Genomic DNA, 15,521 nt, shown 5'->3' on the forward strand with positions numbered 1-15,521 from the left:
TTCATTTGTTCAAAGTAAGCGGACAATTTATATTACTGTTTGTTGTTTGACCTACTTTCGAGTACTTAATTACGGATGTAAATCTAGCAGTGGAGAGCTCGCTGTATTGTAGAAAGTTTGAAGTACGATAAAAAAGCTTATTTGTCATAAAATCTGCTCTGTTTTATTTGTTCACAGTTGTAATTATAAAATATGGCATTGACGATGGGGCCTACGCAAATATGTCATGGGGTAGCACACGAATTTCACTCGCATGCCACACGTTACGAAGGATAAAGGACATTTTACTAGTAGGCCTACTGCAGCGTAGACGGGCTACATTTCCGTATGAGTCTCAGAATGTTAATTCGTATAATATGCAATTAGGTATAGGATTGTACGCGTTTCAAAGTTAGATCTGGGTTTGTCCTTTTTCCCTGACCGGAATGCCCTTTTGTCGCACGACAACGAAGCTATTGAGTCTAATAGTCATTTTGCGTATGCTCATTGTAAGATCAGCTGCATGATGTAGGGCAATATGATTTATCATGAATGTAAATTCTGCCAACAAATGAGCAAGAAAATATACACTTGGAAATACACGTGTGTATGGTAATCATAATAGGTACAACTTGTAACAAATTCAAACTTGGCTTATGATGAATATAACAGCGAAACATTACAATATTGACCTCCGCACGTAATTCCTTTAAATGTCATTGTCCCAACCAGCTGTTAGCTTCAGGGGTATCCAGGGGGTAGCACAGAATAGGTGGCCTGATATTTTCTACTTTACATGTAACAGAATATTATTATTATATATCACACCATCGATGTTATTTTTTATTGTAATAATTAAAGCCAAATATTACATATCTGAGGTCTTTTCGGCCGTGATAGATACATATTAATAAAGTTAATAGCTCCATTATCAAATAAATAAATTATAGGCCTTCGTAACCTTCTGCTATAGTATATGTATAACATATATATATATATTTCTATATATAAACATCACAGGCAACAGAAGAAATGTTAAAGCGCCCATGGATATACTGAAAATTAATTTTAATTAATTAATTAAAATCTGTAAACCGTTATTCGAACCCGGAACTTTCTGCTTATATATAATATGTGCCTATATATATCGTTTTATATTGTAATTGAGTCCGAAACCGGAATTTAACTCCTGTAAAAATGTACGGTCTTTTCGGCCGTGATAGATACATATTAATAAAGTTAATAGCTCCATTATCAAATAAATAAATTATAGGCCTTCGTAACCTTCTGCTATAGTATATGTATAACATATATATATATATATTTCTATATATAAACATCACAGGCAACAGAAGAAATGTTAAAGCGCCCATGGATATACTGAAAATTAATTAAAATTAATTAATTAAAATCTGTAAACCGTTATTCGAACCCGGAACTTTCTGCTTATATATAATATGTGCCTATATATATCGTTTTATATTGTAATTGAGTCCGAAACCGGAATTTAACTCCTGTAAAAATGTAGGTCTATTATTATTATACTGCAAAGTGTACAGTACACGTACATACTTATTATATACATAACTCACCGTAATAACTCACCATTGCGCCACTTCAATTTAATAAAATGGCTTATAATAATACAGTATAATACAGTACATAACTCCAAATGATTTAATTATCAACCAGACATCTAACTAATTAGATTGAATGATACCAATAAACCACATATCTAGGCCTATTTCAGTTTATTTTTTGGCAATCAGGGTTGTGAATTACCCTTGTCAGACACCTAACGTGTAGACGCACTAATTAAACATTCTTAATTGCGATAAGCAGCCAAAGCCAACATGCACAAGCACAAATTAACTAGCAAACAAAAAATTCCCTTTTAAGCGTTACTTTTCTTTTAGTAAACAAACTCTTCGTAAAATTAGACTACAAGCATACTTAGTACCCGGTATGGAATATGGAGCAGCAAATAGAAACATCTACTTCACATATTATTAATAATTAGGTCTAAGGCAGCTTTACCGAGTGCCGGTATAGGAATATGTTTTGAAACAATTCGGGACCGAGCAAATTGGGGAGAGAAATATAATAATTATCACTAAAAGGGCGTGTCTCTTCGAATTCAGACCAAAAAAAACTTGTTTAAACAATATTATTTAGATTATTCTATAAAAAAAAATATGTAAAGGACTACGGTAATTATGTATATAAAAAATATTTATCAGTAGATAATATATTTTGATAATTAATATGATTATGCTGATCGTCTTTTAGCGGCGGATTTATTTGTATGAGACGTTACAAGGCCTAGGGTTAGCCATGGGGTACGTGTATACACCTATTTACCGATAATGAACAAACAATGTATTGGCAAGAATTAAGTAACTAATCAGATTATCAACACCTTTTCTGTAATTAAGAAAGTTAGTATTGTTTGGTTGTCACGCGATTCGCCGTCGAAGGATATTTACCTGACGAAATACCAGACTTCTTCGGCAAACACCTTAATTGAACATCATTAATTAAGAAGTCTGATTTGCAATGCTAGCCCGAAACATATTGTCACCCGTTCTAATAATAGCCCTGCATAAATCACCAATAAGATCCTGTCCATCAATTATGATGTCTCATTTTAAAATCAAAATAAACTCATATGAGTCTAGCTATAGGCCTACTGTACCAAGGAAGAGTTAAATTACCTTTAATTTAACTCTTCCCTGACTGTACATTATACACAAATATTTCAATTAAATTGTCTGATTTCTATTTTACCTAAAAATCACCTAAACAGGTATTCTACAAAATGTTATACCTTCAATGGTGTCCGGATCAACTCCAATTAAATTGTCTGATTTTTTATTTTCTGTTACCTAAAAAGGTATTCTACAAAATGTTATACTGTACCTTCAATGGTGTCCGGATCAACTCCAATTAAATTGTCTGATTTTTTATTTTTTTATTTTAACCTCAAACCACCAATAAAGTCCTCTCGTAAATCCATGGCAATCAGCTTTAATTAACCTGTCTGAAGTTTTAATTGTAGCCACAAGTTTTAAGATTAAAATGTCTGAGTTAAAACAAACTTTTAGGTCGAACGCAATAGTACCGAACCCCTGAACATTTAGGTGTTTTTAATAAAACATGATTTATATTGACTTCTAACAAAATCGAAATCGGTCGCGGACAGGCCGAATCATTAATAGAAAATAACTATTTTAAGTTTAGAAATATTAGTTGAAATGTTAAGCAAAAGTTTATTTATTAATTCCGTAGTAAGTCGATCATGGATGTAAGCTTTGAGTGTTATATAACTATGACTTCTGGTTATACCACCGAGATGCGATTACTGTACAACAACGAAATAATACAACTATATCTGAATATATTTTTGAATTATATATATATATATTATATAAAATCATTTAATACAATCAAACATTTAATAACTTTACAGAATTCTGCAAAATGCTGAAAGGCTGACTGTTGAAAATACAAGTTACAAAATAACGTGACTGCTGAGTTTAAAGAATTATATTATGATGTACAAATTATATTATATAAAACATTCTGATTAATTAATTAGTGAATAACTTAGACTACATAAAATATTACGTCTGTTTATATGATTTATTACATAAATAATTTATCGAAAGATTTATATGAATACAAATACATACAACTTTAAGCACAATCACATAGCTTTATGTGTAATCAGATTCATTTACCGAGTTTCTTTCAATTTGGCGATTTCTTTTTCCAATATTTGTTTTACTCTGTGGACAAGGTTTTACATAATAATAGTGTAAAATACGATTTGTAAAAAACAGTTTATAAAACATAGGAATTGTGCTAAATGTTTCCAATTTTAAATTTTTACTATTTAGCTAATAATGACAAATATATGAATTAACAGTAGGCCTACATACAATAGAAAGAATACAAAAAATATGAAAAGGAGTATTTACATATTTACATTGAATGCAAGCCTTAGGCCTATATAAATTGCGAAAGGATACATTTTTTTAAATGTCACATAGGCCTAATAGTTATTCACTTTGACCAAAAATTGGATCGAAAAAAATATTTACCTGAAAAAACTATAATCTAAAGCAAACATAGTCAAATTGACTGGAAGCTGATGTTTTTTTTTTGTTGAAATTAACAGTTTTTATTTTTGTCTTTAGGCTATAAAAGTTTAAAAACTTTCTACGAAAGTGATTAATAACTTTATTAAAACGGTAAAATCACCTATTCAGAGTCTTTTTTATTATTATTTTTCATGGTTTTGAAGATGCTACAGAGTGTGTCACTCTTTTAAAAGCTTCGTTGTATTGTTGTATTCATGAAATAAAAGTGATACAAAACTGCTTTAAATTAATGATAACAATTAGATCTTAAGCCAGACAACAGCAATTTTGTTTCATTTTAAAAAAATAATAAATTTGAAAAACACAAAACTGAACTATTTTTGAGTAAGCCTGTATTCCTGAATACATTTAGTTAGGCCTGATTCAAACACATCTTACAAACTAACAAAGAATGTCCATAAGACTTACATTCTTTTACCGGTATTTTCTATCACACACATTTTTGAAAGCAACTTGTTCAGATGTTTAAAAACGCTACTCAATTTATAGCTGTTAATTGTCAGTTTCCATTCTTCTTTTTTTAAGCGCAATATAAACTTACTTCGCTTGAAATTCTTACAGAACAGGAGTTCATTACATACATTAAACACGTTATCCCTCTTTTCTTGTCACTAAAATGGTTTCTGTTTGTTTTCAGGAATGAGTATCAATTTGCAGTAACTCTTGGACGTATCTTAAGTTTGAAGTTTTTAGGCCTAACAGTCAGACCGTGAATTCGTTCCAATGAAGGTTTTTCTGCAGATGCCGACTCAAAATGACACTGATGAAGCAAGTGAGAGAAGAAGATGAATAGTTCGGTTTTTGCAAGATCTGATCCCAGACACCTCCTCCTACCAGCAGAGAAAGGCATAATCTGATCAACCTTTACGCGGTCTAACTGACCGTCTTTTGTTAAAAACCTTGCCGGGTTGAACGATTCCGGGTTCACCCAGCGTGTTTTATCATGGTGCACAGAGTATAAGTTTACAAAAATAGTTGTACCTTTAGGAATGAAGTAGTCGTACAACGTCGTATCCCTCGTCGTACTGTGGGGAATGGCAAATGGAGCGATGGTAATAAATCTCAAAGTTTCCAAAATGCAAGCCTCGGTAAATGGTAGGTTCTGCTTATCTTCAAGTGATGGGAGTCTATCACCGACAACCCTGGATAACTCCTCCTGAACAGCATCCTGTATCTCAGGGTAGTTGACCATTAGCAGTAGCGCCCAGGTCAGAGACATAGATATTGTGTCAAACCCTGCACCAAATATATCATACACAGTACTCAAAATCCTTTCCTCATCTACTTCGTTTTTCGTCGATTTCGACACATTCAGCAAATGATCAAACATGTCGTTTGCAACACCTTGCACATGATTATTTCTGTGACGTTGTATGTCCCCTGACAATATATCTACAAGTTCCAGTATTATTTCTTTCAAATCAGTTATGGTTTTGCTCGGAAAATATTGTATTCCTGGCAGAAAATCAACGGACGTCCCGCTCCCAGTCGCTTTTGTGAACTTGTGCGATGTGGCTAAAAAGTCATGGAGTTTTGAATCACTGTAAGAACGTTGGCTTCCAAACATATATGAAAACATGATATTGCACACAGACAATTTTATCATTGTCGTTGGTTCTAAAACCCTACCGTCTGTATTGTTATTATCTGTAAGTACAGCAATCAGATTCTTAACTTCGTCACTAATACGTTGCTCAAGATTGTTCACACTCCGTCCAGACATGTATGTCTTGAGGGTAATCTCACTAATTTTACGATGAGCCTTCCACGTATCAGAATAGTCACCAAACGAAAGGAACCCGCTTTTTAATTTATGCATAACGTTAAATGAGTGGAACCGAGGCCTTCCTGCAAAGTCTACGGACTGCTGTTTTAGCGCCTGTGATATCACGTCGTAACCATTCAATACAACAACCGGTGTCCTGAAAATATGAATTTTAAATATGTTTCCATACTGTTCTGCTAGTTCATCTATGCTTTTTTGTTGATCATTTCTATCCATATCAAATATATTACCGACAAGCGGTAACCCAGGTGGGCCAGGTACCTCTTTGCAATTAGGTGGTAGAGTATGTTTTCCATCCATTATCCGCTTTGCAATTATCATCACAAGAAGTACGCAGACAAACAATAGAAAAACCGTCAGGTTTACACCAAGGGTTTCCTCAACAATCATAATTTCAGAGAAAAAGTTTGCAAACTTCAACTTAAGATGATGATTTTGGAAACCACTTCCTCGAGGAGAATAAACGTAAAGTAATGACCGTCTGAGAAACTGCAGACAATTTATACATCTTTCACATCACGTGATGAAGATAATATGGTTTTTAATTATAAATCCAGAATTACACATTCTAACCTATCAATCGCATGTCATATAGATATATAAAATGAGTATACTTATTTGTAACTGCTCGTTAAGGCAGATTGTGTACCGAGCGTTTTGATTGGTTGTTGATTCAACCAATAAACTGCCGACATTGAGTGTAGTAATTTAATTACTTTGTATTAAAGCACTAAGGGTTCGATTTATCACAGGAGTGTTCATTCACGATGAGATTATACTTGGAACAACACGGAAAAACGACAGCCACGATTCTCTACCGACAATAAACAGCAACCGCATGTTTCTTGTCTCCTGACTACAACTCTGGCTTACTGTATGCCTCCTGACACTTAACATTGCCAAGAGTCGGCTGGTAGGCCCTAGCTAAGTCCTAAATAATTACAATGAATATCAATACATCGCACTTGCGTTGCGCATACGTTGTAAAACGTTTACTCTGAAAACTCCAAACCTTATAATACACAATGTACGTAATTGAATATCGTGATGATCATCATCATGAGACGTTAATACATTATAACTCATTGTTATGGGTACCACTCTTCAGGGGAACACACTGTGAAACGAACGAACGAACGAGGGGTAATATGTTTACATCAAACCCCTATCAGAAAACACTCTTTCACATGTTTCATCTTTCTACTACTATTGAGTTGTATCACAATAATATAATAGTGTTTTTAAGTTGATACAAATAGTTAGTATTCCTATAAAATAATAGATTTTCAATACATTACTAAATATTAATTAGAAACCAAAGGCTTATAAACAAACATACAATTGTAGTGATGCAAGAATCATCAGAATCTGTACTTATCTGACTATGCATATTTTTCGTGTATGCATATCCTTCGCATCTCATATCGTACACGAAGGTTACTATTTAACACGTTTCAATAGTATAGTACTAATGATTAATGATTGAAGCCTTTGTAAAGTCCGCTTTCATTAAATAATCATTAAAGGAGGAGAAATCAAAACGCCGGAGCATTTAACGTTTGGATATCTTGTGCGTTTACTGCGTCGTATTTTGCATGCAATAGATACACCGAGATCGCATCTGTGAATTCAGGCTGGGGGGTGATTATCAAGGCTTTTGTCGCGTAGTACCATGAACCCCGAATCGCAGCGTAGGCCACGTCTAGGCTAATTTGATTTATGCTAGTTATTGTGGCAACAATTTCCAGGGTATCATAACTGAATAGAATATGTTTGCTACGATCGAAGAAAAAAAAATGTAATTTCGGATTTAGACCGTTTAATTCATCAAGGGATTTCAAAGTTGTTTATAACATTTGCTGTAATACCAACAACGGGTAAATCCGGCTACCACTTTTAAAAGGTGGAAACAGTATATCTGAATTATAAATTGGTAACTCGTAGTTTGTTAATTCCTTTGTCGAAATGTTTTATCAATAATGTTGTTGTATAGGAATTTGTTTGATTTTTATATTTTTAACTTTTTCTAACACACTTTTACTTATTCAAACATTAAGAAACGAATTTCTCAAACGAATAAACACTGAAATGTTTATCATGATATCTCCTTCTTTTTCCATTGCGGAAATATCTATAGTAATACTGACATGGTCATAATATAGGTGATTTTTTATGTTGATTCAAAAGCTGAACATTATGCATCTGCTCAATGGATCTGCTACCTATTGTGACTATTTTTTTTTATATTAATCATAGTCTATTTATATATAATATATAGCACTTGCGAAATTTAAGTCTTTATAATAATTCGTATTACTATCATAAAATGTTAGGTCGACTTTCTTTTTAAATGCAATATCTTTCTTTTATTCAATAAAAACCATGGCTTCCGGATCCATTTCACATGTAGACCTATATAACTTTGGGAATATATAAGTTTTCTTTTTTAAAGCTTCATCTGAATAAGTTACAATATGACAAGTTAAGATAAAGAATGCAAATAATTATCAACATGGTTAAAAAAAAAAATTTTTCAGATTTATTATTGTAAAATTGAGTCTTATATTATATTATTCTGTTTATTTTTGTCCGTTTAATTTCTGCAATGATTTTTTTCAAAAATGAAAAAAAATATAATAATGTCACATCCATGCCTCATTGCATATTTAGACCTACATTGTTCTGTCTGTATGTTCGTTTTGTATATGGCGAAATAAATTATGTGATATAATAAGTGTGTCACCAATGGAGAAGGTTCCCAATAAAGTATTATCGTATCCTGATTTATAACAATTATGCTGCCAAGCTAGTGTAATATATACAATTCATATTTTAATTATGTAAAAATAGATGGCTGCGTGAATTTTAACTAATTATTATTAATAATAGCCATTATGTATGAGTTTGGAAAAACTGGACTCGAACGTGAACCGTACCATGTCAAGGCACGAGAGCAGACGATTCATATTTCTAGTAAAGGGGGTCATCAAAAGTAGGCTACGGATGCCCACACCACCTGCCAATCATAAATTGGCCTCTCGTTTAATAATCAATAAAAATCAAATGAACAATCGTCTTATAACATGCGGAAAGGATAAACTGGGGACTCGGGCGTACATTATTCAGGGGAGAGACATACTTCCACACTTTTGTACCGTAATTTTCAATTAAATGATACAAATACATGTGACCGTAATACTTAATGTTGTGCATCATTTATACATGTTACATTTCATAATCACGAGGACTCTGATCTGATCATTATTAACCCAGCGCAATACCGGCACCAGGCTTTTAAAACTATTCAGCCTTTTTCGGTGTCTTTAACCTTAAATGTGTGCATAACCAGTCATGTAGAGAAAGATTACATAAAGGTTTTCCTCATTACAATTAATTTAAGCACGTGATTATTGGGTATGTTTTTTTTTTATAATAATATCGCGTGCACGTTCATAGTTGCGTGCATATGGTGTGGAAACTCGAGCCTAGTTTAGTTTTTATTTAGGCCTAGCCGTCGGGATAAAATACTATTGAACGCACTGACCTCTCCAACCACAAGGCTTGTGTTATCAAAAGGTGAAAATTAATTGGCTATGTTGATACATAACACGTTAATTTTAGGCCAATTCAGCAATCTATTGCCGTAAATAGGTCGAGCGTATGAAACGTCACTGCGGCTTCGCACGCTATCGACAAGGACATTCACCTGTCGAAACCCCATACTAAAAAGCAGCTGATTACGCAGAAATTATGATTGATATGTCATTGTGAAGAATATGATGAATCAAGAACATTCAAATTATTAATCTCATTTTGGTATTGAATACAATCGGGGTTTAATTATTGAAAGCGTTTTTGAATTTTTGGGGATTGTGGACCCGTCTCTACTGGCAAGAAAAACTGTTTTGGGATTTAAACGGGTTTAAAGAAACACGTGTTCTGGCGGGTCCAATCGTAACATTACAGGACCAAATGTGGAAGAATGTATTTCGCCGATGCTGAATGTCCAGCTCTATATCGTCAATAAAATATTATTGTTCGTCCAAAATATGGAATTTCGGATACATATTAGATCATGCCTCAGCGCTTCTAGTTTCTCCAGATGTAATGCATCCCCTTTAAGTTTACCGCGTGTAAAACATACTTTATTTGCTTGTTTTCCTTTCTTTTACAAAGAAAACCTACCATTACTACGGGTATTAAAATTACTATTGTACGTCTATCCAGTATTAATTTCGTCTGTGTTCCGAAAAGTATAATTATATGTTCTAATTTTACACATTTTGCTCTACGTAATTCGAATAAAGAACTTCACACCTAATATCTATCAATAATAATAACAGAAAGTTTCCATCACACGTGTAGGCCTAAATAACTAGTTCGTTACGACCACTTACTATAAAAGTGCAATCTATAGAGTTATAATAATGCCGCGAGTAAAGGCGCTACACGAACTATATTTTACATGTATTTGGTTAAATACATAGTGCATGTTTTTTCGCTGACAAATATATTTCAACACTTCCGGCCTTTGAATCGCCTCACACTTGTCCATAACTCATGCACTCTACATTCTATTTTACAGTTTATAAAGTAGTCCTACATTTTTACCTTAAATTCTGATAGTTAATATGGGCTGGGATGACAGAGGCGTAAAGCGGCTTTCATCGTGACACGTTGTTTTGTTTTGCTTCTTTACTAACCGCTGGTCGGGCCGCAAGCACAATGTGCGTGTCCACAAACGTATTTTTTTCTTAGAGGTTATACGAACTTTTACAATTACACATTAATACGTGAGCAGTGAGCTAATAGGTCGTCAAGTTCGCACGCTTTCGGAAGTTGTCGGAAACGATATTGAGCATAGCAAAAACACAGTGAACACAGTGCCGGTTATGTTAAAGATTGACTGGTGGTCAATTTTAATCAATAATTCAATGCACGCGATTGTTTCACTTAGTACCATGGTGAATGAACTACCAACTATAGCATTATATTAGAATTTTGAAAATGTCAATTAGGCCTTGTAACACGTTTTAATTGAAAGAAATACTAAAGAAAAGATAATATTTATATATATGAGAATTACGGTATCACTTATCACAATCCCTATACTACCGTACTATATTAACATAATTAATGTATCTTCTAACAATCTAAAATGTTGTAGTGGTTCAGTAGTACACATTTTAAACTTTTAAAAATGTTTAGGCCTCCTACAGAACATCTTCATAACTTGTCTTACTGTGTGCTTTTCCCTTGTATTGCTTGTTATTGTACAGTGCAGTTTGTTCAGCCTTTGGCTGCATTCTGTTTGTAGGCCTATGGTTTTATATTTATAAATATACCTGAAAATATGTTTGAAAAAGTAAAGGTCTAGTACAATATTAATACATTGTAAGGCCATTTGAGCGGCCGTGAAGGGCAGCAGATACTCTTCCAAATTCCATGGCTGCATGACCTATTTATGTAGTCTGGAATATCTTTCGACAAAATAGGTTATGTCATAATCTGCGGGGGTGGAAGGGAAAGTACCTTAGTACGGTTCAAACACGTGTTGTCTTATAGCAATTGTAGATTAGTGTAGGCATAATGGTTTAATGTAAATAGGCGATCGTTTGTAAAGGAGAATGGCTTAGTTGATGTCAAGATGCTATAGTTGTCTCGTAAGACTATACCTATTAATTCTGTTGGGGAAATAATAGGCGTGCAATTCTACGTTCAACCGTCGCCATGACTTGTATGGTATTTAACTCGAGGGAGACTTGTGAACATCACGTAGTGAAATGAATCGTTTAAACGGGGTTAGTGTAGGCTTATAAATAATAACATTACAGATTTATTGTTTCATATAGCAAAACTACATACAGTACAACAGTGTAAATAATTTGAATGAATCACGCAATGTGTACAATAAAACAGGACGTGACCTTAGGTACAGAGAAGCAGGATTTGAGATAGTCGTCACACGGACCCGTTCGTTCTCGCTCCAATGAAATCACACTGAAAGAACTCACTCGTCTGTGTAGTTATATCATTGTACTTAAAACAGCACTTTGTTGCTTTTTCCAAAGCCTATGCGACAGTAAAGTTACGTTTTGAACTTAACAACAATAGCGTTTGCATTGAATCGAAAAATTGTCTACCTTTTCGTTCAGGGTACTTGTTCAGTCATAACTTAGACTTATAAGCCACTCGCACGCGATCTTCTAACGTCGTATTTCCCACGACGATACAACCTTCGGTCGGTAATCATGCACGCTTTAAAAGTCTCAAATGTTTAAAGTTTCGCCAAGTTCAAAAGTTCTACCAGGATTATTATCTCTATAGATGACATTAGCTTCTTATCCTAAGCTTTTATTTACTTTTATCGATCACTTGAAATATAATCTACATTGCTATCACGCGATCCCGGGATAGCGTGCGTAACAGCCATGGAACACCTATCTACACGACGGGTTCAGGCAAACATTTATTGACACGAAGGGGTCAGGCATGAACACTTATCGACACGAAGGGTCAACCATAAACATCTATCGTCACGAGGGGGTCAGCCATGAACACTTATCGTCACGAGGGGGTCAGCCATGAACACCTATCGTCACGAGGGGGTCAGGCATGAACACCTATATCGACACGAGAGGTCAACCATAAACACCATAGACACGAGGGGTCAGCCATGAACACCTATCGACACGAAGGGTCAACCATAAATAAACACCTATCGACATGAGGGGGTCAGCCGTGAACATCGTCACGAGGGGGGTCAGCCATGAACATTTATAGACACGAGTCAACTCTTTAAATGCCATTTTGGTTTTGGAATTAATGAATGAATAATTTAAGTTACTGATTTTTCAATAAATTTATGATTTATTTATTATTTATTTATCCCAGCCTTGTTAATTTCAATTTTTGGGCGATTTCAGTTTGTTCCTGTGTGTGAGTTGAACAATAATGGAACTCGACCGGCAATTTAACGATGGGTGATAAGGTGTTTGAAAGATAGTAGAATACAATACAAACATTGCACCTTGCACGCAACAACGTTTGTAGAATCTTTTGTGATATCATATTGAAAGAACCCCAATGACGGCTAAAAATAGAATTAATCTATATCTGGAATAAATGAATTTTCAACGTCGCTTTTTAAATTGTTCTGTAACTCAAATGTCCGTCCTACTAAATAGTATAACCAACTTCATGGCACACCCCTCACTCAGGGGACCTCCTGTATGGTACCGGGAATTTTTAGATCGATCGAAGGCAAAATATGTTTTAACGCTAGGAGACAACCCATCTTCAGAATATACAGAAGACACGTTGTTGTCACTTTAAGCTACTGTACTACTATAAATACGTATGTCTCATGTTTTTAGTTCTGCTGTTCTTTTACTATATTATTAGAATTATGAAATGAATAAATCAACTATATTAAAAAGTATCACCTGAATCTGGGAAATGTGTAGTTTTAGTATTATTGCAGTGTTGTACTTTGTAGTAATTAAACAACTATATTTAGGAAAGCCCGTTTCTCTCCAATTGAGTTGAGTAATTTCAAATACTATAAATTTTGTATCGAGTTCATTGCCATGTTCATTTTGTAGAATAAATCCACCCCACCGTGCGTAATAATACGATAATGCGGCTTAAACGTGTTCAACTGTAAATACATGGTTAAAAATAGACATCTCAATTAGATTAAGCCTTACTAACTTGTAAACTGTTTTTGTATTGATTGTTAAGACTAACAATGTTTGACATGTCATGTTTAGTAAAACATGTCTCATGCTATACATGCACGAACACTCATATAGCACCGGGGGAAGAGTGGCCTTGTTGGTGTATTATATTATACTCAATCGGGTTAGGATGGACACAAGTGGTACGAAACGTGGGGCCATATTACAAAATCTAAAGTTTATGCCTCAATAGTTTTAGAACACTGTATATAATATCAGAAAGGGAGTATACAGATATATTATTGAGATTCCTATGGTCACTGTCATGCTGGCTGTTCACAGATTATTGTCTCCGGAAATGTATTTTGAAATAGGGAGGCCAAGGACCTAACAATTGTGCTGATATGTCCTATCTTTTACATCATCCCACCCCACTATTCATTGTTCACCTTATTAAACGAAACAAACATGAGAATCGGAAGGCCTACGTGCACGTTTCTTCGTTTTAACTCAAATACTTTATAAACAACGTTTATCAACAGCTTATAATTGTTTTTTAAGTCTTGAACATTTACCAAAATCTTGGCATACGCAATAGGTCGAGGTCGTGTACACTGCATAAGACCATTACAGGGGAAGTTGACGTTTACATACCGACAAACATCACCGGGTTTTTCAAGTGGTTTAGCCTACCCACATTAGGCCTATACTACAGGAGGGGGAAATTACGTTCACGTACATACCGACAAGTGAAGCTCGCTGGTCAAGGTGAAAGGGGTCTTTGTACTGGAAATTGATGAGTCATTTGCCTAATAGTTTTGACATGATGTTCATTTTCAGACGAATTATCAGCAAATGTTAGTACAGTATAACTGTGGCCACACTATGAATTTTACCTCAACGACCGACATTTTTTATTATACGAGAAAAAACAACATAACATAATTCTTGGCCCTAATCTATCTTAACAATTTTTAAAAACTGCGCGTAGAAAATGATATACAGTATCAATAAATACTGAATATTCTCTTTTGGAAATGTATATATTTAGACAAGGTAAGAATAACCATAAGCGAATTGGTACTATTGTACTTCTTAAAGGTGGCAATCATGTTCACAATAAAAACATTATTACTGTTTAGTATATTTAACATTAATTATTTAATATAAAAATAATAGATATATGAGTGTTATGAATACTAAACAATTTGTATTATACGATTCGTGAGTAATATGATAATATTGAACTATAACAATTTAATAAATAATAAATAACGTATATTATCTAAATATACATATTAAATCTATATATATCTGAGTATTATTGCTGATACATCATCTATAATCATCCTAATCCCTCAATGAAATCATATTTTTTGTTTTGCACGAGATTTCCCTCCGACACTGATTAAATGATTATAAACATGTCAGTTAGATGATAATTGAACGATGATGATACGGAATTTGTCACTTAATTAGCGAACATTTTAGACAGCTAAACACCACCCAGTATTCTGATTAACCAGCGTCAGAAAAGGGAAGTTGAAGTTGTAATCACGGTTGACGCAGAGGTAATCTCACCGCACGAAACAGCAATAAATGCTAATTTATACACAAGGCTATAAAGCGCTAGGCGCCACAGATACGTCCGCGGTCAAGCCTAGGCCACCTAATCCCGAATTCCTCCAATGGTCCTAAAACGATCTATTCAAGTTCAAATGCTGAACGTAGTCGATTCTGTCTCGATGATTAATTATTGGATTTCATTAACGATTTATTAACTGCTCGGTTTAAAAGAAGATAATGATAAAATTAATAGATGATAATATTTTGACACCCAGGGCCCGGCTTCCTGTATAATGTCCTAAGCTGCCTTGAACTTCGAACACGCAAATGACTGATTTTGGCCGGGAC

The 15,521-nt window shown here is 34.2% G+C and overlaps 1 protein-coding gene across 1 annotated transcript; it reads right to left on the bottom strand.

Annotated features, from left to right (window-relative positions):
• Window positions 1-4,152: 4,152 nt before the first annotated feature.
• On the bottom strand, window positions 4,153-6,563 carry LOC144839906 (cytochrome P450 1B1-like). Its single transcript, XM_078695485.1, has one exon. It carries the CDS (start codon window positions 6,316-6,318, stop codon window positions 4,789-4,791), a length of 1,530 nt encoding a protein of 509 aa, XP_078551611.1. The 5' UTR covers window positions 6,319-6,563; the 3' UTR covers window positions 4,153-4,788.
• Window positions 6,564-15,521: the final 8,958 nt, after the last annotated feature.

Source organism: Antedon bifida, chromosome 4 (genome assembly GCF_963402885.1).
Source record: "Antedon bifida chromosome 4, ecAntBifi1.1, whole genome shotgun sequence".
Classification (NCBI taxonomy): Eukaryota; Metazoa; Echinodermata; class Crinoidea; order Comatulida; family Antedonidae; genus Antedon; species Antedon bifida.